Source organism: Electrona antarctica, assembly GCF_951216825.1.
Source record: "Electrona antarctica genome assembly, chromosome: 16".
NCBI lineage: Eukaryota > Metazoa > Chordata > Actinopteri > Myctophiformes > Myctophidae > Electrona > Electrona antarctica.
The window spans coordinates 31,765,688-31,790,963 of NC_136797.1; the positions used below are offsets into that span (position 1 = coordinate 31,765,688).

General features: G+C 43.7%; 1 protein-coding gene across 1 annotated transcript in view; it reads right to left on the reverse strand.

The window, feature by feature from the left end:
* Positions 1 to 9,853, reverse strand: part of pappaa (pregnancy-associated plasma protein A, pappalysin 1a) — a gene marked incomplete at both ends in the record, with an annotated part of 94,638 nt that extends 84,785 nt beyond the window's left edge. Inside the window, one exon of the mRNA XM_079523991.1 lies at positions 9,463 to 9,853. Within this exon, the coding sequence (XP_079380117.1) occupies positions 9,463 to 9,853 (391 nt within the window). The remainder of the gene's footprint in view (positions 1 to 9,462) is intronic.
* Between the last annotated feature and the right edge of the window lie 15,423 nt (positions 9,854 to 25,276).

Below are 25,276 nucleotides of genomic sequence, written 5' to 3' on the forward strand. Positions count from 1 at the left end.
TCAGATGCAGACCCACACGCAATGTGGTCTCGATTAGTGAGCAAATCTACTAATACGATACATTCTCTGATAACATAAGGGGAACGCTGTCCTGGAAATTGGGTGGAAGTGCATGTTTAGCTAAGGGAGACCCCGTAGAAGTCTCCTCCAAAAAGAGGAGTTTCATGAACATTGAGTGCATTTAAAGCTGTTCCATGTAAATGCCCCCCCCACCCTCGCCAGCGGTGCAGCCAGAGAGGAGGTTATTTTTCTGCAAAAAAACGTGTTTTTCTAGAGGCACCAAAACACCTTTTTCCTGTTGCACTTGGAACACGTATGTCAGCTTCAGCATGGTAATGTGTTTTCACTTCTTAAGCCCGGATTTATGCTCGGCCGCGTGCCGGTGTCGCGCAAGGCCAAACATAGCTGATTTACAAGCCCACGGCATGCCGCGCTGCGACACAATCGTGAGCTTGTAGATCGGACACTTTGGCCGCGCAAGACCGGCGCGTAACAAAGTTTATAAAGTCCTTTAGTGGATCTCTGAATGGGTACTGTTTGTTTGTTTAGCGCTTGTGGGGGGAGGGCAGTGTGTGTATGTGTGTGCGTGCGGCGTGCATGCATGTGCACGCGTCATATATTCCAATCTTCCAATCTACTGTGACTGTACCCAGACATGTACGAGGTGAAAGTGACCAAAACATTGTATCTGGAAAAGCCCTACAAGGAACATAGAAGCATTTGGAAGTCTGCATTTGTACAGTCCTGATGATTCTGGAGAGGGTTTGAATCCACCTCTGCCACAGGCACACATTCCTGGCGTGCACGCTGATGGAGCATAGCGTCGCTGTTGGGGACAGAAACCTCCTCCTACCTCCATATTAGAACTTTTGGTTGTTGTTTTCTTCCTTCATAAATTAACGCCCTACTTGATCATACTACAGCGTCACATACAAAAGCACACACACACACACACACACACACACACACACACACACACACACACACACACACACACACACACACACACACACACACACACACACACACACACACACACACACACACACACACACACACACACACACACACACACACACACACACACGTTTTGCTCTACGGTTTGCAAAAGGAGCGTCCTCCTCAGCTGTTTGTAACCCACTCAATCTGGTGCATCATGCCTATAATAAAGCTGGTTCAAACCCCTTTAAACCAGCTTTATTTGACACATGATGCACCAGATTGCTGTAAGTTATATCTTCTTTGTTAAAATCAGTGTTTAATATAGCTCTATATTCTGACGCAGTAGCAATCGTTGCTATAGTGTACAGTAGAGTGTTTGTTCGGTAACGGGGGGTCTCCCCATCTCAGTCTGCTCTTTAGTAAACAGAAAAGCATTTTCAACCCACTTTGATCTGTACTAAAATGAGCATGGTCTGAAATCATAATTGCAGATTATCAAGGTGAACATCCAACTCACGTTAATTCCAGCCGCATGTCAATGTGCTACAGTTGTCTGGCTATAATGTCTGATATAGGCTCGGTCGCATGCACGACGGGATCGTGAGCTCGTAGGTCGGCCGTTTTTCCCCTGAAGCACGCGACACAGTCGTGCGACGAAGTAAGAACCGGGGCTCAATGGGTTTTCCCCTCACAGATTTCTAGCTATAACGTGACCGCTTCCTAATGGGATGCAAACGCCAATATGCACTCATTAGCTGGATATTCTAATGGCGTAATCTTCAAAGAGGCGAGGCTGGCGAGTTCAGCATCAAGGTCAGTCCTTTGGTGGATGACGTTTGCAGGCTTTCCACTACTAGTGGAAGGGAGGGGGGGGGGGGGGGGGGGGGGGTAGCCTCCCCATCTGTCAGCTAGTGCACTCAAGGCTAAAAGGTGCGCTAAAATGTTCGTAGGGCTCCCAGTGTAAACAGCTGTCATAATTCTGCCATGCTCAATTAATCTAACACAGTACACTTTTCCAGACCCTGCATAGTAGAAAATCCTCAGTGAGAATTTAGCTCCGAGGGCGCAAAAGAAAATTGGACCCGAACAGACCTTTCACGGGTCCTCTTGACTGAGGATTTTTATACTGTGTGTGCGCACTGCGGCTGGGTGGGCACAGCGGCCAAACACACATGGACGCATGTCGCACGCACGCGCACACACACACACACACACACACACACACACACACGCTTATACACATAATTTGCAGACAAAGTGAAACGCTGCTGCGCACGTGCAGCCCTAATACATACACAAACGCATGCATGTAACACTGGGGTATTTGCATATGCACACACTACAGTTAAGAGCTGTCAAGTTCAAAGGCAACCTTGCTTGCACTTGCCATTTGTCTTTCCCACAAGGAAAATACAAGGGAGGGGAGGGGGGGGTGGAAAAAGAAAAGAAAAACAGAAAGAGAAATGTCAGAGGTACCTGATAAAAGTGTGCAGGGACTTTTGGTTTACGTTTGAACCGTTCCGGCTTTGAGGGGGTCAGGGAAAGGTGCTGTGTATACTGTCGGACAAGAGTGACGCACGGCGCGGCCCGAAAGAGATACTGGAAAATTCCACTGATGCTTTTAGACGGGGACCAATTACGTCCATCGAACATGGCATATTGATTAACCACTGTCAACCTGGCATCCCCATGTTGGCCATGTCAGTGTAATATGCTGAACACTGTCTAAACATTTCAACGCTTTTAAAACAATTAGAACATTTCTAAACGCGTAGAAATTTTGCACCGTGAGCTTGTATATCATTATTCAATTGTGCAACAAAGCATATACACAGCTTTTAGGGTTGGTAATTCAAAAGAAGAGCAGATCTACAAGCTCACAGCGCGTCACTTCGTGCCACACTGCGAGCTTGTACAGATCTGCTATTTGTATAAGTGTGAGTATAACTACTGAATTAGAAGGGATTTGTAGAATCGGCCTCATGCAGGTCGTAATGGGTTAAGCGCTTATTATAGATCCTTAAGTTCGCACCTCTCCAGAACTACTTAAGCGTAGGCCTCGGACCAAACTGTCACGTTTGATTCATTCCACCAAACAATTTACTTAAGCAATGAAAATGCTATAAATAATAGGGCGCTGAATGAACTGTCACAGGTTTCATTTGAAAACCGCCTCCAACTGTTTGGTTCACTTCCAGACGGGGTGTTTTTTTTTTGCCACTAACCCTATAAAGCAGCTAATCCAAATCGTCTTGTCTCTCAGCCATTATAAAGGAACAATCTGCTTTTATGAATGTCAGATAACATAAATTGCTACCACTTACTCTGTAACTTACTCTTTAACCGTGCCAGCACTTGAAACACCCTCATTAAATTTAATGACTCAAATGGGGATTTTGTGGCGTTTTATAACGTACTTATCACAACATACCAACACAGTAGGAAGGGCATATCGGGCTGGAGGGCAAGGTGATGGTAATTTAAACTGCGTTTTCCCAGACACCAGTGGCTTGAATATAGAAACCTGTTTGATATCATGATGTCATGCACTTTGTTAACCACTCAAGCCCCAGTTAAGATGTCGCGATGATGAACAAGCTCACAATGCGTTCTGACTTCTGAGCTTGTAGATTGGCTATTTTTCTAATTGTTATACCTTTTTTAATCTTTATTTATTTTATTTTTATTGTATTTCAATTTCAACTTAGATATATATATTTTTTAGCCTTCATCTATGATGGGAGAAGGTATTTTCTCATTTCCAAATACGACCCCCTTTGCAAAATAATGTGGACACCCCTAACCTGACATGGCCATGTATGAATATTGTAACGTTTCGCTCACCAGGTAACCGGCAACGCCAAGAGAACTAGCTCCCTTGGAGGAGCAAGTTACGGCCGTGTCTTTTGCGGGGTCGCTACACTACCCCCTCCTTTCTGACTTCTCGTGTCCCTCACGTCCCTCCAGCGGTCCACGACACTTCCGACACCAATGTAACCTTTTGCGCACCGAGCTGGAATCGGCAGGTAACAGGCAACGCCTGCCTTTTACCTGCCGATGCTGAGCTGGAGACCGACCGGGGTTCGATCCCAGCTTGCTGCGCGAAACGTAGCCTACTTGATCATACTACAGTGTCACACAAAAGCACCAATTAGGGCATTCATTCATGAAAACAAATGGAGATAAGAGGTTTCTGCCCGACGACAGCAACGATAATGTTGAATCAATGAAACGCTGAGCTGGTGGTGGGATCAGTGACTTCTGCAAAACCATCTCGATGTTTCAAGACAAGCGCGCCATCAACCGTGGGCTCGAGCCCGGAGACGTCCGTCCGTCCGTCCCCCCCCCCGTCGAGCTAGGCGCTCAACAACGGTGTTGCCACATGGAGCGGTGCCAAGCCTGCCACTGCGCTGACTCAGCGCCGTTCTGAGAGGCACGCCGATGGAGGGAGCGTGACCATCGGTGTGCCAAAAACCCATTGGGTTCTAAAAAGCCTAGTTCAGCGTATAAATGGCCATGAGTGCAACCGCAACCGGTGTGCTAGCTTAGAGGTTCTCAAGCTGTTTGTTGTATTTATTTTTTTGTGCCAGGGACCCCCAGAAGATAAAATTATTGAAATTTTTAAACATTTTTAAATTCAAAATTGAAATTTTTAAACTATTTCAAACACTTTAAAAAATGTCTCAAAATGTTCAAAAATAGCAGATACTCTGAATCATCACTTACAAATTGCATTCCCAACTTGCATGGTACCCGATACAAATAAATAATCTAGGATTGAATTGTTGTCGTTGTCTACTTAGCAGCTGGACATTTTGACATTTGAGTGTTAAAAACCATGTTCTGCGGCGACCAGGTTGCAACTGAGGTGGTTAGTAGCAGCACATCTGCCACTTGGTATAAGGGTTGGGGGTTGTGTCACTGTGTCACTTATGTTTTAAACTGTTCCCCAAACTTTCCAGATGCTGCATGATTTTTTTCAACTGTACCACATGGCCAAAATCTAATTAAAAAAACATATTTCTGGCCTAACACGTTGATAGGCCTATTGCAATGACATATTGTATTGTGATGACAGTACATATTTTGTATCTTAAAAATCACACCTGTGTGAAGTGGCCCCTCACTTCACACAGGTATGATTGATATCATCATCATTCATCATACATCATCACATTCCTGTCCTATCACAATTGTCCTCACTTTTCATCCTCAAGTCCAATCCGGCTAATCACTTGTGGCGTCCTCACTTTTCTGTCCTCACGTTTTATCCTCAATATGCACATTGCTCAGCCAATCAAATCATCGCTATGGGGTGCTCAGCCAATCAAATCATCGCTATGGGGTGCTCACTGCTCAGCCAATCAAATCATCGCTATTGGGTACACACAAACACACAAAGCTGGGCATAGGAGGGGCTGGTGCCCCTCAAAAAACAATAGTGATTCATATCACAATATCAATATAATATCTATATATTGTCAAGATATATGGCAATGTTGCTTTAAGAACCTACTAAGATGAAGGTTCATATTACGCATTTAAAAAATATCCTTCGTCAACTAAAATGCTGAGGCATTCGAGTTCAGCATCATAACACTAAATGATAGTACCAACACACTGTACCACTGCTGTGTTATCAAAGCTCATATCTGCCAATGTGTGCACATAATTGTCCCCAGCAGGTCATGGAAGAGAGCCTCTGTTCCTCTTGTGATTTACTTTCCTCTCCCTTTGATGCGGGACAGTCCAACATGACCCGGATGCAGGGGCTAATAGGGCACAACAAAGTTTGCATAACATTTGGACACAGAACACGATGTTCTGATTGTGTGCGCGTGCATGTGTGTGTGTGTGTGTGTGTGTGTGTGTGTGTGTGTGTGTGTGTGTGTGTGTGTGTGTGTGTGTGTGTGTGTGTGTGTGTGTATGACATGTGCAAACCCCAGTCAGAGGGGTCAGCCTGGGCCGCTTAGTATTCAGTCAACTTCAATTATACCTTGTTAATTAAACGTGCTGATTTGCATTTTGAGAAAATCTTCCTCAATTTAAGATTTAAGAGTTTGTCTTAAGACAAGACTTCCCGTTACAGGTTCACCTACTGGGCTACAACTGTGTTGTGCCATGGTGCTGCATACCCAAAATACCCAATCTACAAGCTTTACAAGCTCACTTGTAAGGCAGAGTATCTGCCCTGAATCTGGGGGGGGGGGGGGGGGGGGTCGGGGTTTGATCCCCAGCCGGGTCTTACCAAATACTGTAAAAATGGGACCCAATGCCTCCCTGCTTGGCACTCAGCATCAAGGGTTAGATTGGGGGGGTTAGATAAACTACAAATGATTGCAGAGCGTGGCACGGGTGCAGCTCACCGCTCCAAGAGATGGGTCAAATGCTGAGAACAAGTCTCACATACAGCAATGTAAGTACCAAATAGCAGGACTTTAACCAACGCGTCACAGCGTGACATGGTGTGAGCTTGCAGATCGGCTACCCTATTTTTGGTGCACGATACCGATGCGCAACCAAGAATAGCTGAAGCATTACCATCTGTCCCTACAGCCAGTGAAAACAACTCTTGTATTGGCTTCATACAATGAGTCTAATTTCTGTCAAGGACTCTTGTCCAGAGTGACTTGAGGAGTAGGTTAGGGACGGGTCCAGTGTCTTGCTCCAAGGAATTTCCCACAGGATACATGGTGGGGGTGTGGACTGCACCCTGAGGCCCATCTGTTGCCAGACACTTTGTGTAACACACTGCAGACAGTATCCATGTTTACTATACTCAACCCGTTTGCTCCCTCTGTGCACATGTCATTCTCGAGATCACTAAGCCTGTGTTATCCTCAAACAGATACATGACATCATCCATGATGTCACTCCCTGGTTCCTACTCCATGGGTAGAGTAAGCAAATACACAAACCAACCCATGTGGTTTCACAGAAATCAGCCCAGTCTACTTTATTTTTATGATGAATTGAACATGGTGGACCCTATTGTAAACAAGCGTAATGCTTCATGGTCTCGTCCACAGGCACGATGATGAGCCAAGCATGCAATAACAGAGGAGGCGACTCAGGTCAGCGCAGACTGGAGAGGATTCAAATGTGTTCAATAAGGAATATCAACATGACAGCTAGGCTTCTGATACTCCAAGCCCCCAAACTCATTCATTAATGTCATGAGTGTGTGTGTGTGTGTGTGTGTGTGTGTGTGTGTGTGTGTGTGTGTGTGTGTGTGTGTGTGTGTGTGTGTGTGTGTGTGTGTGTGTGTGTGTGTGTGTGTGTGTGCACGCCTGCATGCATGTGTGCTTTAGCTGTGCCGTCTTGTTACATATATTTTTTATCTTGTACTTGTCAAATAGTGAAATGATTATCTATACTCAGGGAGGAAATAAATGAATACGCAAATATCAGCAGTCAAAACAACAACACAGTGGGGGGAACCAGCTGTAGCAAAAACAACCACGCTTCTGGATCAAAACAACGGGATAGGGCTGTTTGTTAGAGGCCCCGGAGCCTTGTTGTGGCCGCCTGAATTAGATTTAAAAGATTAGGCGTTATTATTGCATTTGCTTGATGGTATTGTTGGTTCTCAAGGGGTATTCCCCCTGTTACAGGACATGGACTTGAAAATAACATGCCCAAGTTGACAGCCACCTTAAGTCAATGTAGCCTACATATCTACAGTAGGTAGAACTGTAGCCTACATTGTCCCTGTCGAGTTCAACTGGGGGCTTTATTGTAATGCATGTCCAACTGCCTAGCCAGTTAGTAGTGTCACACACACACACACACACACACACACACAGCTTGTTGGGAGTGTGACTCCCTGTGTTTGGAGGAGGGAAAGGCAAGAGAAGCATAGAAACCTAGTTGTAAGCCTCGGTGTAATGGCCTCTGCTGCCTGCCAGTCACTTAATAAAGTGACACACAGGAAACCTCAGTTCAGTTAAGTTCAAAGCTGACCAGCTGCACTGGTGAGGAAACAGGCAGTGAGTTCAGTTTGTGTGTGCAACGCTCCCTGTCGGCGGCATAAAGAAGCAGATGTAAAATATAGCCCTACTACTACGCTGCTGTACAAACAGCGGTGCTGCCTGCTGCTAGGTCACAAGCAGTAAGCACAGCCACAACAGAGACGATGCAGTATACTTTGTCAAATATATAGGCTGCTATAAGGAAGGACATAATGTGCTCCTCGTGGCAAGGTTGCAGCTGAAAGAGAGAGTTCTCACAGATTACGTACCATGTGTGTGTTCTTCTGGTTTTTAACCGCATTTCTCTTACATGTGTAATAAATAAACGACTACACATCCGAGTAGACTATTGTGCTCCACACTGTCAATCACTGCCGTGCGTGCGTTTTAACAATGTCCATAGAATTTTGAATATCGCCACGTATTGTACATAACAAACTAATGTATATGCGCACGTGTATGTTTGTGAAAACGACAACGTCACCGATTATTATCGCCGAACATCCTACGCGTCGCCGCCGCTGTGAAAAGCAGCAGCAGCTGTAAGCAATGAGTAATTAATTAATAGACAGTCTACTCTCTACTCCATCGCGGGAGGTTGTCGTTTAACAACAAAAACAACTGACCTCACGTAGATCAGTTTTTTTTTGTTTTGTTTGTTTTTTGCAAAGCGGCACCATTATACAGTATAAATGATATAGGTGTATTAGCGTAATTCACGGGGGAAACACCGGAGTTCGAAAGTAAATCCAGTAGCCAATCCAAAGGTGTCGGTTTTTTGGGGGGGAACACTCCACATTGCGGCATGCATTACGCGCTGCTCTCTCTCTCTCTCTCTCTGGACTCCTCTCCAAAATAACAAACCAATCGCTCCCGCTTTGCTTTGCTTTGCTTTGCATCGGCGGCTGTGTGGTGTGTGGTGACGTGCTCACTTTCAAAGTTTGGGGACCATTACATCATAGTTTTAAAATAGCCAAGTCGCCCGAGCGAGCCCGAGCAGCCCGGTGGTTCATAGAAATTACATTTTTTACGCACAGTGACATCAGCTGCCAATCAAATGATGCGGTATTAAAACGATATCACAGCGGCGTTCGGTTGTGGCTTTTGCGGGGAATTCATATGCCTCCTCCAAGCTACAACAACAAGTCAAGTCATATCTTGTTAAAAATCAGTTTATAACGGTGAATGTTGATATTGAAAATGTATGAGATTAGCACTGTGTAGGTGAGTGTCCTCCCCCTTTAATGTGGCGGAATAAAAAAATGTGAGCACACTCCTCGGTGAGCCAATGCTTGCACCACCTAAAAGCTCCGCTGCACTTTTGAAAGATTACATCACTGTCTAGTCTGATATATATAGGTAAACTCCTTGTCAACTAAAAAACGCATGTTTTGGGGGACTGTTGGCACAATTTACAACAAATAGGCTACGCTATATTCTATAGTTTAGATTTCAGTTTCTAGATTAATTCACCCGTTCATAAAGTAGTTATAGTAATAGTAACTATATAATTCAAGAATATGATGTTTGGGGGAGCCAGTGATCCTACCTGCGATCACTGTGGGTGATCGTTGACCTCCCTCCGGCTTGATCCACATCTCCAGGGTAAAATTTCCTCTGGGTATCTCCACGCCGGGCTTTAGCCGGAGCTGGTCTCCTCTGCCGGTGAAATAAACGGCTTTCCCCCGACCCGGAGAGTTGTCCTCCGCCTGCGAGGAGCGCCGCCGCTGCCGTAGCACCCGTCGCTCCAAGCCGGGCAAGGAGCGCTTGCCCCGGGGCAGCCGTGTGGCACAAGCCCCTGGGATGGTGGCTTTCGCCTCCCTCATGCGCACCAGCTCCCTCTTGGATCTCCCCTTTCTCCGGACTGTCCCGCACTCTGATCCAAAACACAAGATGAGTATCACAAGGCAAGACACCCAGGGAGATGTCCAAAGTTTCATTTTCAAGGAGATGGTTAAAAAATATATACCAATAATATAAAAACAGAAAAGGAGGGGAGAAAAAGAAAAGAAACTGGAATAACTAGAAAATGTGTAGGTCCAAAAAATGTTCTCTTTGAAATCTTCCCGGAGATTTCTTCTCTCTTTTTTACAGCCGCATGTCAAAGCGTAGAAACTGTCTAAATAAACCCATAAAGCTATGCTGTTATTCCCTCTTTATAATGCTAAGCCACGACCCCCTCTCTTAAGCAAAACTACTCTTCTGGAGACATTCAGGGGACACAGGAATATTTGATTCATGTATGTGTTCCACGGTGCCTTTTCAATGGGTCCCATTTAGCCAAAGGGATGACTAATAAGTAATCAATCAAGAGGGGGGTCCGACGGATGCCCCCTCATCCCCTTTAGATGGTAGGAGTTACTCGCAGAAATCCACAGTTGTCCGCCAAGCGACTTGTCACACCTTTTGATTGTTTCCTTATCCTGCCCGTAAAACAATATACAAAAAAATCCCACATATTAAATTCCAAAGAAAAGTGAAAAGAAAGCGACCTCTCATTTTATTGCACACATCAAAAAAAAAGATGAAAATTAGACTAAAAATTATATCCTATAAACTTGCATTTTTGGTCGCCTTTCACAAAAAGTTAAAATGTAGTAGGCTAGTATAGAGGTCTACTAAATGATCTTGTAAGGCGAGAGAGAAACGGGGACAGAGAGAGAGCGCGCAGCAGAAGTCTAAGCATCGCGATCCTCATTGATTTGCCTGGAGCAGAGCTAGAGACTCTTGGAGAGAGAGAGAGCCAGGACTGGTCGTACGCTTTAGGAGCTAGTTTTTTTTCTCTCTCTCTCTCGCTCTCTCTGTAAGTCTTTTTAAGAGCAACTCATGTTTCAAATGTTCCGGGGCTGTGTTTTTTGAAGTGGGAAGTCACACAGGTAGGCTACTCTCACTGACGGCAATTTTCTCTCTATGGCACATAGTGATCGGATGGTGTTTACACAGAGTTAGAAAGCGTATATGTATCCCTCTAGCGGTTACAATTCAAACAATCCTACAGCACCGCTCTCCTCTCAGACTCTCCACATGAGGACCATTAGCGCCCAGTAGCCTAGTAAACAATGATCACTGTATAACTGTTACTTTTGATGTGAAATCCTGCTGTATTTCATGGCGATGTTTTAGTTTATTCAATGTTTTGAAGTTGTATGCTGTTGTTGAATGGGTTACTGATGACATTTTTTTATCCATTTCTTCCAATTTTATAAGTCTGTTTTGTATTATTAAACACGTATGCTTTTTGGTGTTTGTTGTGTTTATCATGATTTAATCACGTGCACTCACATATGTAATCAGACACGTCTTAACTTGCAATTGAATAAATGCAGAACCACTGTGTTTCTGCATTTTCACAGATTTTCATTTCAAGGACCCCCAGGTTTGATCTGAATTAGGCTAGGGACTCCCATTTAATGCCATTTCTATATCTCTGGGACCCCAATGTATTGTAAAATCAAAGTTAATTTAACTCTGAGAGTGTACAAATGGAACCAAAGGTTCCTAATTATCATTTAGCTGGGGACCCCCTTACACTCTCTCAAGGACCCCTAGGGTTCCCCGGACCCCACTTTGGGAACCACTGGCCTATAGTGTAGGCTGTGTGAGTTGAAGCTGCCTGCATCAACCCTAAGGCTTCCTTTTTTATATTAAAAATCAAATACATTTTGCTTTATAGCTCAAGTTTCTGTCGGTGGAAACCTCAATATGTCCAAAACTGTTACCTTTCGGGATTCAAATTCTGAAATGGCTAAAGTATAGCAGATTGATAAGCTCAATCAATCTGCTACTTTTGGTGCTTTATGTGTGACGCTATGTGATCAAGTAGGACGTTAATTTATGATAAAACACAAAGTTAGAATATGGAGATACGAGTCTGTCCGACTGCAACGATATTCTGTAGATATACATCAATGCCACCTATACCATTGGTTCTCAAAGTGGGCTCCATGCCTTGAGGGGGTTCCAGGGGGTCTCCTGCAGAAAAATGTGTACATTTATCTTAACCCCTTTATCCATAATTGTATGCGTTGGCTATTGAAAAAATAGCAGATGTACAAGCTATAGCTGCTAATTTTGAACATTTTCAAAAAACATTGAATGTGTTAGAATTTTGCATTTTTAACACAAATATTATCTTCTGGGGGTCCCTGGCACGAAACACTTTCAGATGGGGGTCCGCGGCCATATCAATTTACGGGTCCTTATAGAGGGTATGCGTGTGACATCATCATCAAACCCAGAAGTTATGGGGGAACACCTACTGAGTGGCAAAAAACTACTTTCTGGCCTTGACAGCCCATACATCCAAACAGAAAAGTCCTATTTGATTGCATTTAACGACGTTAAACAATGTTAAACTCACTTTTCCACTCAATTTGCCACTCGATTTTGCCATTCGCTTTATGCATGCGCATACCCTCTATTGGCACGAAAAAGTTTGAGAACTACCACCAATTTAAGCACACGGGATGAGTGAATACTCAGGTTTAATGGGTTGCCACAGACAGTGAGAGCAGGAATGCCATTCAGGTGCTTTGTGTTCTTGCTATGGTTGTTTGTTGTAAGTGTGTGCTGAGACAGCAGGGAACAACCAGCACCAACCATAAAAGCAAGAGGAAACAAACATTCAATATTTGCCTCAGTGCTCTCTTATGGTGGTGTGACTCTGGGACAGATATCTCCCTTTGTCTCTGGAGAGAGAGAGAGAAAGAGAGAGTGCTCTCACTGTGTGTGTGTGTGTGTGTGTGTGTGTGTGTGTGTGTGTGTGTGTGTGTGTGTGTGTGTGTGTGTGTGTGTGTTGAGGGGCAGGGGTTTAGGTATCAACCTAAAAACTTGCTGGGAGTCGATTTCACATGGGTCACTAATGTTCAATCTGATTTTCCTAAGCCAGTGATTGTCATGACGTCCGGGGACCGGTGGCCGGCAGGGGGGGAATAGTTTAATAACGTTAGCCCTATTTTATACTTTGGCCAAATTATAAAATAGGCCAAACTTTTGAACAATTTTGGTAAAACTTAGGAAAAAACATGACAAACTTGGATTTGAATTTGTTGCAACGCAGGTCTTCTCTTCCAGGGGTCCGCGGCCTGATACAGGCGTTATGAAGCTGGCTCAGTGATCAGCCAAAAGGGAGGGATGCACGGATATCTAAAAAACATGATTCAGATAAAGACAAACACCAAACAGAAAAATGGTTATGGAGTGTGTTAGTGTGCAGAATCAGGACTGTAAGTGAGTGGATGTGTGTAAAGTGTGGCGTTGGGTGACACATGCATGCAAACAAATGCATCAAAGTTTGGGGGTCCTTGACATGACATGGGAACTGCTGTGGCAACGACACAGCAGTTCTCCCTCCAGTCAGAATGTACATTGAATTATTCTGTTGACACTTAGTTTCTTCCGTCAGATTGGGTCATCTTGAAACCCATCCTATTCTTATGAGGTGATTCATGGTCTGGACGTCAGCCTAAAACATGTAGTTTTGCTTACAGTCGAGTGACTCGACTCGAGTCCCTTGGAAATGGCTTTTTTTTAAAGAGACACATACATTGCACTGTAATTTCATCATCCAAAACAGAAGTTAGCCTTTCCAACAGAAAAATAATTAAATGGTTCCACAAAGACCCATTCACTAAAGAACCATTTTATTTAGTGAATGGTTTTCTTCATGTTCCTCATAATGGTTTTAGAGAACCCTTTTTGATATATTTTTTAGACACCTTTAACCGCTTAGATCATAGCATCCCAGTGTCCATATCTTTTATTTGAAAAATGCCCAGCTTCAGTTTTCTTGATACACTGATGGGCATCAAAACGGAATGTGATACTGTAGTGCATTTTAATGCCATGTCATGTTTTCATGATATTGACGCCATAAAGTGTTGTGGATTCAAAAAGTAACGAAAGAATCCAACAACATGTCTAGGGAATAAAAATGCAGATCCAGTTGTATAGATGCTGACTAATGGCATATTGTAATGACAGAGGGGGAAAGAGGTGCCAGCTATTTTCATCGCACCGTTGATGGCTTTGTCAACGTTTCCATAGTTAATCACTTCCTTCACCCATCACCACTGTCCCTTTTCCATTCCGGAGGACAATGAGAGCTTAACCCATCAAAACCGGGAAATTATCGGTGTCATCTTTACATTTTAACCACTTTAAAACCATTGTTTTATACTTTGGCTATAAAAACAAAATAGCAGATTTGCAAGCTCATAGTGTGACACTTTGTGTCACTCTATGAGCTTGTAGATGTGCTATTTTAAGATATGTGTTTTGGCTTTTTGCCTTTTATTGATAGATTTTACATTATTACAACAGGAAATGGGGAGAAAGATGGGGGGGAGACATGTGGCAAAGGTCGTCGGGATCGGGACTCGAACCCACGACACAAGGTCAGGCCGGATAGGTGCCTGGACCACGCGACCGCGGCCCAAGCCGATCTGCTATTTTTTATAATCTTTTAATCGCAAAGACAAATCTTTGAATATATATATTTGTTTACATTTTTAACTCAAATCGTTGATCTTGGGGTCAAAGTATTTGCAGGTGCATTTGGGGGGGGGGGGGTGCATGGCCAAATACATAGGATTTTGAGGTTCGTTTACATGAAAAAGAACCACCGATAGAGTAACAAAGTTTTTTCAGGAAACCGCTAGGATTTAGAAGGCATTTGTAGAATCGGCCGCAGGTCTTAATGGGTTAAGATAGAGAATAATGACCCAATGTCCTACAGTCAGCATCCTTGTAGACTGGTACACTATGTACAGACAGGAGGGGAGGAAAAAGCAGATGCTCTGAAGCATGCACACATAAAGGTCATTCCCCATCCTTTTGCGTTACACAAGGAGATTGAGTCGAATTGTTTTGGAATAGCCCTGCATACACACCCGCACCCTCGGGGTACGGACCACTCCATATGATCAAAGTTCAAATATCTCCTAATATAGGGAGATAACATTTGAACCCATGACAGGAGATGACGGGTTCATGTCATAGAGAAAAATCCCACCACAAAGCTCAGTGTTTTCATGAGACCAAAAAACACTTCATTTATGAGTGGTGCCCTCCTATGTCCAGCTTTGAGGGTTTGTGTAAATACAAACATTGTTTTGCTACCGTTTCCTATGACTAGTTTGGAGGGTTTGTGCAACACCAAATTGTGTAAACACAAACATTGATGACAAAAGTGAGGACGCAAATTGTGATTGGCCAGAATGAGATGATGACGTATGATGTATGATGATAAGTGCGCCCCTCACTTCACACGGGTGTGATAAAAAATAAATGAAATTTTTAAAGAAATTTGTTTGGCGTTTTTATTGATAGGGTACAGTAATTAGACAGGAAAGGGGGAGAGAGATGGGTAGTGACACGCGGCAAAGGCCGTCGGGCTCGGGAGTCAAACCCGCGGCACGCCATCCGGCTGGCTTGGCAGCCTAGGTGCCCAGGCGGTTGAGCTAACCATCCGGGCCAAAACATGACAGTTTAATTACTGGTCAGGTCAGGATGGATACCACAACGCTGACGACGGCCCATCTAGCTGAAATGCGTCCGTTGTCTGTTCGTCAGAGGTAATAAACCATGTGAAAAGGACATTTATTGTGTGCGATTCCTTTGTTTCCATTGGTACCTTTGAGAGTCTGTAACTCTCATTGGTACCTTTGAGAGTCTGTAACTCTCATTGGTACCTTTGAGAGTCTGTAACTCTCAGAGGTAAATTAACATTGATTTTACAATATAAATTGGGGGTCCCAGAGATGGAAATGCCATTAAATGGAGGTCCGTAGACTAATGCATGTCAAACCGGGGGTCCTTAAAATTAAACGGGTTGAGAATCACTGCTAGAGCCGTAAAACTCTTCTCTTATGGGGGTTCCTTCATGGCATACCTTTTCAAATGGGGGTCTGCGGGCTAATTAGTGTCAATTTGGGGGTCCTTGACATGAACAAGTTTGGGAATCACTGATAAATGGAAAATGATGCATTTATATAGGACCTTTATCCATGGCGCTTTACATAGATTGTGCATTACATTCACCCATTCACACACATTCATACACCAATGGCAGAGGAAACCATGCAAGGCACCAACCTGCACATCGGGAGGAATTAGGGGTTCAGTGTCTTGCTCAAGGACACTTTGACACTGACTCTGGGGGAGCCCGGGTTCGAGCTGGCAACCTTGCGGTTACCATCCGGCCACTCTACCCCTGAGCAACTGCCCACCCCCGATAATCAAGTTAAATTAGACGTAATGAAACAAAAGAATGAGAAGACGAAATTGGACCTGGAGCACAATACATTTTAAACTTATTAATGATCTGTGTGTATCCTTAATGGATCTGCAACAATCTCTCTCTAGAGTCTAGACCATCTTCAGATAAAACTGTTTAACTACACCTGAAAATGCATTTTCTAAAAAGATGGGGAGATGGCAACTCTATATCAAAGATTAGAAACAGAATATAAAGCTTTAACATTTTGACAAAACGTTTTTAAACAAAGCAATATAAGAGCATATGTTCTGCTTACTCAGCGTTTGGTCAATGTCTATAGTACTGTACTCATCATTTTATTTCTTTTTTTAAACAAATCATAAGATCTGTATTTCTTTGCAGACTTGACTAACAGTGAAAGCATTTTACTGATGGCTTCAGCATTGTCCCAGGATATGATGGGGAGAAGTGAGGTTGTTGACTGGACATTTAACCACATAACAGTTAACACGGCCAGCATCCGTATTCTGGGTGGAACATTAGCCAAAAATAGCCGATCAACAAGCTGACAACGCGTCACAAAGCCTGTAGATCGTCAACTTTTGGCAAATAGATTTGATTATTACTATTTTTTAAATAAGGCTTCAGTGTTCTGTGCATCTGTGTCATGTTAGATTTCTTTGGCTATTCAAAAATATTAGATTTTTGCAATTCTTTGAATATTTAACTTTACTTCTGGGGGTCCCTTGAACAAAATATTTTGAGATGGAGGCCAAAATGCATTTCATTGTGGGGGTCCTTGACATGAAAAAGTTTGAGCACTAGCAACATACATTTATCAGAAAACAGTTTTAGAAGGCATTCGTATAGAATCGGCCTTAGGTCTTAATCAGATTAACTCTCCCATTGCGATATGACAACGTGTCACCAGTGCTACAGTGTAATCCAAGGGTTTTCAACTGATTATGAACCTGGGGACCACCACCCTGACTGAGAATCAACCTGGGGACCACCACCCTGACTGAGAATCAACCTGGGGACCACCACCCTGACTGAGAATCAACCTGGGGACCACTGTTGTGTTGGGAGGAGGGGAAATGGGGACAAATGTACCTTCCATATTGAACTCTTACTGTATGTATGAGCGAGCGTACACACTACACATTTCCTGATAACGGTGACTCAACCAGGCAATACAGTTACATGTACAGTTTCCCTTGAGATTCTAACTGCCTTTTTCTGTGGAAGTTCTTGACGTCCGACTTCCTATTAAATGACAACATTGACACCTCATCATCGTCACTGCATTGTTTCTCAATGTCGATAAAATAAAATAAAAATGTCTACATTACTAAATGTATGGCCAGGGACCACATACAATACATTCATGGACCACCAGTGGTCCACAGACCACACCCATAAATCAATAAATGGAAGATGTTTGTTTGTTGAACTCCCTCTGGTGTAGTGATTGTGCACTTCATTGCCATTCAAAAAGTATTTTGACAGGTACATGGGTTTCTTACTGGTGTAGCGAATCTTGTAGACCAGGCCCATTGCAAGTGCATCTTTTGTTTACGAAGCCTAAAAGCCAAACAGAGATGTATTTAATTATTTTTAACAACAAAAAAACAATTTAATCGTTAACTCGCAATTATTTGTGTGACAATTAATCGTCAAGTATACATTTCCTAAGTGTGACAGCCCTAAAGACATCTAATTACAAAAGTGTTTGTTCCAAGCCACTTCCACTTCATCTCGACTTTAAATTAAATTAGAGACACAATAAAGACTGTTATTTAATCGACTTAATGTAACATGGGAACAGAGCATAAACCATAACTGATGCAGATGGAAGTCATTGTCTCCGCCAGGCGTTAGCGTGGCAGAGAATATGTTTTCCCCCCTATCCATCCATGTGTCTTCCATCTGTTACCAGCTAATCTCCGGCACCATTGGCCCGGTCGCTACCAAACTGTGCGCACACTCCCTGGAGGCCAATTCCGAACTTCTGCCCCAAATCTTCCAGAACGGCCTGTTATAGCGCCAGCATGAGGCTGATTTTTGCATTTTTTTGTTTTTTTTAATATTACTCCTATACAGATTTTATCCATAGGCTACTTCACGCAAATTGGTACACACTTTCTCTGTAGTCATGTGATCAACACAGATCTGTCCGACTTTCCATATTACATCCCGATTGGTTAAGAGTTTTGCAGTATTGGTCCGTTTTGAACAAAATGCCTCAAATCATGAACGCAGCATGCAAACAAAATGTGAAATGTTGCACGTACATTCCCACTAGGCCGGGGATGAAAGGCCACTTATGCCATATATGTTCAAATGAGCCTCATGGTGGCGCTACAACAGGCCGATTCACATTTTTGCGTGAAACGTTTTCATGCACACTCGAAATCTCCGGCACCGCTGGCCGAAACTGTGCACACACACACTCCCTTGTGGCTAACATTTGGTTTTCAACAAAATGCCTCAAATCATGAACGCAGTGTTTCTGTGAAATGTTCCACGTGCACATTCCTACTGGGCCGAGGAATAAATCCCACCCTTTTCACATTGGCCTGTTATAGTGAACCGGCAGGTGGATTTTTGCAAAACACATTTATCAAATTTGTCATTGGCTCAGGAATGCGACAAAAACAAACAAATCTCCAAGAATGCAGGGCATATGGGATGTTTATATTGATATTGATATAAAATAAGTCATCTTTTGGGCGAACTACTCCATTAACCCATTTAGTACTGAGACCAGATTCTAATAGATTCTAGATTGACAGTTTTCTGAAAAACCTATGTTTCTATATCAGTGGTTCTCACACTATTTCTTGTCAAGGACGATATGCAATTGGCCAGCGACCCCCATCTGAAAATATGTTGGTCCAGGGACCTCCCAGAAGCAAAGTTATGATTTAAAAACGTTTGCTGTGAAAGAACATATACTCAAAGAAATTGCACACATTTTCACAACTTTTCAAAAAGTTCCGCACTATGAGCTTGTGGATCTGCTATTTTTCAACTATTTAAAATAACGGTTAAACAGTTGTTAAAAGCTAAAGCGACACAGATGAACGGGTTAAACACTGTTTCTACTGTCTGACCTCATCCAACTGCTTCTCACTTCCATTTCAGTGCACAGGACAGTGCTTCCAGTTAGAGCATTGTACAATAATCCCCAGTGGTGGAAAAAAGTACTCACATGTTTTTACTTAAGTAAGTATCAATACTGCAAAGTAGATCTTGTACTCCGTTACAAGTATAGAATACTACCTGTATTCAAAATGTTCTCAAGTAAAAGTACAAAAGTATTGGCATCAAAATGTACTTAATGTACTAAAAGTAAAAGTACTCGTATTGCAGAATGTCCCATTTCACACAAGTTCAAAATCTTTTGAAAATAGCAGATCTACAAGCATCACGACACATTCTGAGCTTGCTATTTTCAAATGGCCGAAATGTATAGGGTTGAAGTGGTTAATGTATGTTTTCTAATCAAAATTGAAATCTCCAAAGTAACTAAAGTTTTCAAATAATTGTAGTGGAGTAAAAGTAGAAATTTTGGCTCTGAGATGTAGTGGAGTAGAAGAAAAAGCATTGAAAATTGGAAATACTCAAGTACAAATACCTCAAAATTGTACTTAACTACAGTACTTGAGTAAATGTACTTAGTTACTTTACACCACTGATAATCCCACCACGACATCTGAACAAGTGACTGCGGTGCGGCGCGAGTCAAACGGGGGAGTAAAAAAAAAAAGAAAAACATTGTTCCATAATCCATTAATGCACCCAGGCTTTTAATCTGTGGACAGTGTGGCCGTTCTAAAGTGCAAACCCCAAATGCGTTTTACCTCATGTGTTGTTTTTATTTGGTGGTGGATGATTTGGAGGAGGTTAAAAATTATATAAAATAACGTAGATGGATTGGCATCGACAAGAGCGTTAGACAATATGAAGTAGGCCTATTGTAGCGCAGATTAGGTTCACAATACATATGGATGAAGGGTCATGGTTGGGACAAACAGGCCTACAAATTGAATCTTCCAAAGCTTTTGTGACAATGGGATTCCATGGCGCTTGATACCTTGTAAGGAGATGCTGGGCTCTATAATGCCATGTCACAGAACAGCCATTAAAGCCATTAAGGATATAATCCCGAGATACCTTCGGTACAAAAACACATATCATGTCCAACTTTGTGTGGTTTTTCATGGTGACTGTCTGTCACGGAGGACGGAATTCCCTTCAACAAATACACCCGTTGTCCGTTAGTAATAGAGAGCGGGACTCGCTTTGACTAGCTTACTGCTTACTCTACACCAAAAATAGCAGATCTACTAGCTCACAAAGTGTCGCATATTTTTCTGGCTAATGTTAAACACTGGGGTTCAAGAGGTTAAAGGTGAAAATATTGCTGTCGGGCAGAAACCAATTATCTCCATGTTTTAAGGAGATAATTCTACTTGTACTTGTCCTACTTGATCATGCTACAGCGAAACACGAAAGTGCGCTTCGAGCTTGTCGGTTTTCTACTTTTGCTGTGTGTGAAATTGAATCATTTAAAGTAACAGTTTTGGATTATGAGTTTCAGTTTCAGTTTCAGTTATGAGGTTTCCATCCGAAAACAGAAACGAAATGAGTCTGAACAGAATCGGAGGTGTTTTGTTGCCACCGCCATACAGAATAATACTAAAGATGACTGCAGATATATAAATATATACATCGGGGCATACAAATCGGCTTTAATCTTTTACTAATGCCGATGACAGCTGTCATTTACGTATACAACGCTTAGCATGGAAGGGCAGCCTGTCCCGTATGGATATAGTGGTGTGTGTGCTGCTGTATATCATGCATGGTCACACGGGTCGAGAATCAAAACTATACAATCCGAATGAAGCTATAAGATGAAGACATGGGTCTTCTTCACAGCAGCTCAAGAGGAACAGAAGAAAAACAAGAGCCAAGGCATGCGGTAGCCTATATCAATGGTTTCTCAAACATTTCCATCTCAAGGGCCCCCTAAATTAAACATATAGTCAGCGGACCCCCATCTGGAAAAAAAAAACCCAAAACATTATTCCAAATGTTTCACAATAGTTCATGATTTTGTTTCGCCAAATATCTTGATAATGGCCGATCAAGCAAGTCGTTGTAAGCTTGTATCGGTTATTTTTTTAAACGGATAATGTATGCATTGTGAGCTTGTAGATCTGCCATTTTCAAACGATTTTTATACATTTTGAAAACTTGTGAAATTGGACAATCTGCATAACGACTACTTTTATACTTTTGGTACTTTAAGTACATTTTGATGTCGATACTTTTGTACTTTTAATGTACATTTTGAATTCCAGACTTTGACTTAAATAACGTATAATATTCTACGTTGCAGTATTGATACTTTTACGCAAGTGAAACGTGTGGGTACTTTTTCCACCACTGATGTTTTGTGATTGTGCTGTTGGAACGGAGTAGCACTGCCATTAGGCTGTCATAGGTCTTATGACGATATTACACCCATGACTTGAAGCGCGCCAATGCCACCCAAGCGTGTGCACGCACGCACGCACACACACACACACACACACACACACACACACACGCACACGCACACGCACACGCACACGCACACGCACACGCACACGCACACACGCTCTACTTAAGATTCCCCTGGCACCGCGGAGCGCATAGATGCATTTTCATTATAGGTGTAATGGGATGACTATACGCGGCCCCATCACGGCGCACCCCATCCGTCTCTCCAACAGTTCATGGAAAGTAAAAAGCTAAACAGCACATGGTGGTGTCATTCCTTTACCCAGAACCCTCCGTGTGGCGGTGTAGTGGGAACGGGACCTGGCAGGTGGAGCAGAGAACCCGCCGTGTGGCGGTGTAGTGGGAACGGGACCTGGCAGGTGGAGCAGAGAACCCTCCGTGTGGCGGTGTAGTGGGAACGGGACCTGGCAGGTGGAGCAGAGAACCCTCCGTGTGGCGGTGTAGTGGGAACGGGACCTGGCAGGTGGAGCAGAGAACCCTCCGTGTGGCGGTGTAGTGGGAACGGGACCAGGCAGGTGGAGCAGAGAACCCTCCGTGTGGCGGTGTAGTGGGAACGGGACCTGGCAGGTGGAGCAGAGAACCCTCCGTGTGGCGGTGTAGTGGGAACGGGACCTGGTAGGTGGAGCAGAGAACCCTCCGTGTGGTGGTGTAGTGGGGACGGGACCTGGCAGGTGGAGCAGAGAACCCTCCGTGTGGCGGTGTAGTGGGAACGGGACCTGGCAGGTGGAGCAGAGAACCCTCCGTGTGGCGGTGTAGTGGGAACGGGACCTGGCAGGTGGAGCAGAGAACCCTCCGTGTGGCGGTGTAGTGGGAACGGGACCTGGCAGGTGGAGCAGAGAACCCTCCGTGTGGCGGTGTAGTGGGAGCGGGACCTGGCAGGTGGAGCAGAGAACCCTCCGTGTGGCGGTGTAGTGGGAACGGGACCTGGCAGGTGGAGCAGAGAACCCTCCGTGTGGCGGTGTAGTGGGAACGGGACCTGGCAGGTGGAGCAGAGAACCCTCCGTGTGGCGGTGTAGTGGGAACGGGACCTGGCAGGTGGAGCAGAGAACCCTCCGTGTGGCGGTGTAGTGGGAACGAGACCTGGCAGGTGGAGCAGAGAACCCTCCGTGTGGCGGTGTAGTGGGAACGAGACCTGGCAGGTGGAGCAGAGAACCCTCCGTGTGGCGGTGTAGTGGGAACGAGACCTGGCAGGTGGAGCAGAGAACCCTCCGTGTGGCGGTGTAGTGTAGTGGGAACGGGACCTGGCAGGTGGAGCAGAGAACCCTCCGTGTGGCGGTGTAGTGGGAACGGGACCTGGCAGGTGGAGCAGAGAACCCTCCGTGTGGCGGTGTAGTGGGAACGGGACCTGGCAGGTGGAGCAGAGAACCCTCCGTGTGGCGGTGTAGTGGGAACGGGACCTGGCAGGTGGAGCAGAGAACCCTCCGTGTGGCGGTGTAGTGGGAACGGGACCTGGCAGGTGGAGCAGAGAACCCTCCGTGTGGCGGTGTAGTGGGAGCGGGACCAGGCAGGTGGAGCAGAGAACCCTCCGTGTGGCGGTGTAGTGGGAGCGGGACCTGGCAGGTGGAGCAGAGAACCCTCCGTGTGGCGGTGTAGTGGGAACGGGACCTGGCAGGTGGAGCAGAGAACCCTCCGTGTGGCGGTGTAGTGTAGTGGGAACGGGACCTGGCAGGTGAAGCAGAGAATCACACCCACTCTGTAATGTCATCGTAGTAGCGTACGATGCTGGGCCGATGGATCAGTCATGTTCAGGCAGTGTGCTGAGAGCGGGCTTTCCATATAGCCCAGCTATAGTGCTGGTGGGAAAAGTACTCAATTGTTTTACTTACATAAAAGTGATCGATACTGCAGTGTAGAACTATACTCCGTTACAAGTAAAAGAACCAGAATTCAAAATGTATACTTGAGTATAGTATTGGCATCAAGATGTACTTAAGTTTTCAAATGTATACAAATATTTTCAAATCGACGAAATGTATATAGGGCTGAATTGTTCAATGTATGTTAATATAATTAATTCATAATTAATTGATTGATTGATTAATAATATTCAAAGTAACATAGTAACTAAAGTTTAATGGAGTATAATATTTGCCTTGGAGACGTAGTGGAGTAGAAGTAAAAGTACTGGAAATGGTAAATGCTCAGGTAAAGTACAGTACACAACATAGTACAGTACTTAAAGATGGAGTGCCACAATTTTTTTCCACCCTAAAACATGATCATCAGGTATTATTATAATATAAGGAGGAAGAACTTTTTCCAAAAAGTGTACAGTATTTGTTAAAATCATGCTTTTATGTGGACACGCCCACCAGTTCATTAAGTATGCCTGGTTTGCCTGGTGGGTGGTGATCAGCCTGAACTGAATCCACACCCACAGCTGTAGTTGTATGATAAAGGGGGAGGGGTTAGGGGAGGGGCTGATAATGTGATGTCACTATATTACTGTTGGCCCGTTTGACTGTCAGCCTCCAGGAAGAAACCCTAACTACAAAGTTAATACACCATTGCACAAAAAAAACCGCCTCCAGGGTGTCTAATGAAGTACTGTCACCTCATAGACACGTGAAAAACAGGAAAAATACAAAAATTGTGGCACTCCATCTTTAAGTAAATATACTACACATGAGATGGGAGGATGAGATTTTGGGGGGTCCGCAGATGATAGTGAAAATGTAAGGACTTTTAATACAAAAAAGCCAAAAGGAGAAAACAATTAAAGAAAAAAGATTACTGCGTCAAAATCAATCAACAAACTCTAATGTAAAAACTGGCCAAACATTGTGGCCAAATTGTCTAATAATATAAGAAGAGGCGTTGTGACCTTGCAGATGTGCCATTTTCACAATATATTCTGTGGTAACAGAGTCGAGAAAAATATAATGCCTCAACTCATAGAATTCCAAGTGCTTGTCAGGCTGGGGGGTCCCATGTTTTATATATATATATATATATATATATATATATATATATATATATATATATACATACATACACACAGTATATATATATTGACCACTGGGCTCGAGACAGTAATACAAGACAGACAGAGTGTCTTTCTGGTGACCTCTGCTTCGGAACAACACAATCAACACAGAAACAACAGGCTAATTAGAATCACAAGGCCCGAGTCGACAACTGTTGTGTTTTCCTGTGCTACTCTAATCTCAGACACATGATGGGACTGTCCAATCCAACCCCTCGCCAATGCTATGGTCACTCTCTGCTAGTGGCTGTTGTTGTCATCATCATGTGAGGTGCATGATTGGCACAGCAAGTCAACGGCTATAATGTTCCTAATTACATTTCTGACCACTTGAATCACAGATAGTCTGAACAGAAAAAGAAAAGGAACACATGGAAACTGATTTTTTTTCTTTTAATAAACATTATATTCTAAGTATTTGTTTCATTTTATTCCGTTTTTTTGGACTTAGGCCATTATTTTAAGAAAGTGACAATATGTGGTTTTGACATGCAATTAAGATGAGCTTTAATACATGTCTCTCAGACCGGACAGTCACTGAAGCCTCATTTATAATATATATTTATAATGTCCCTCGCCGAAAAT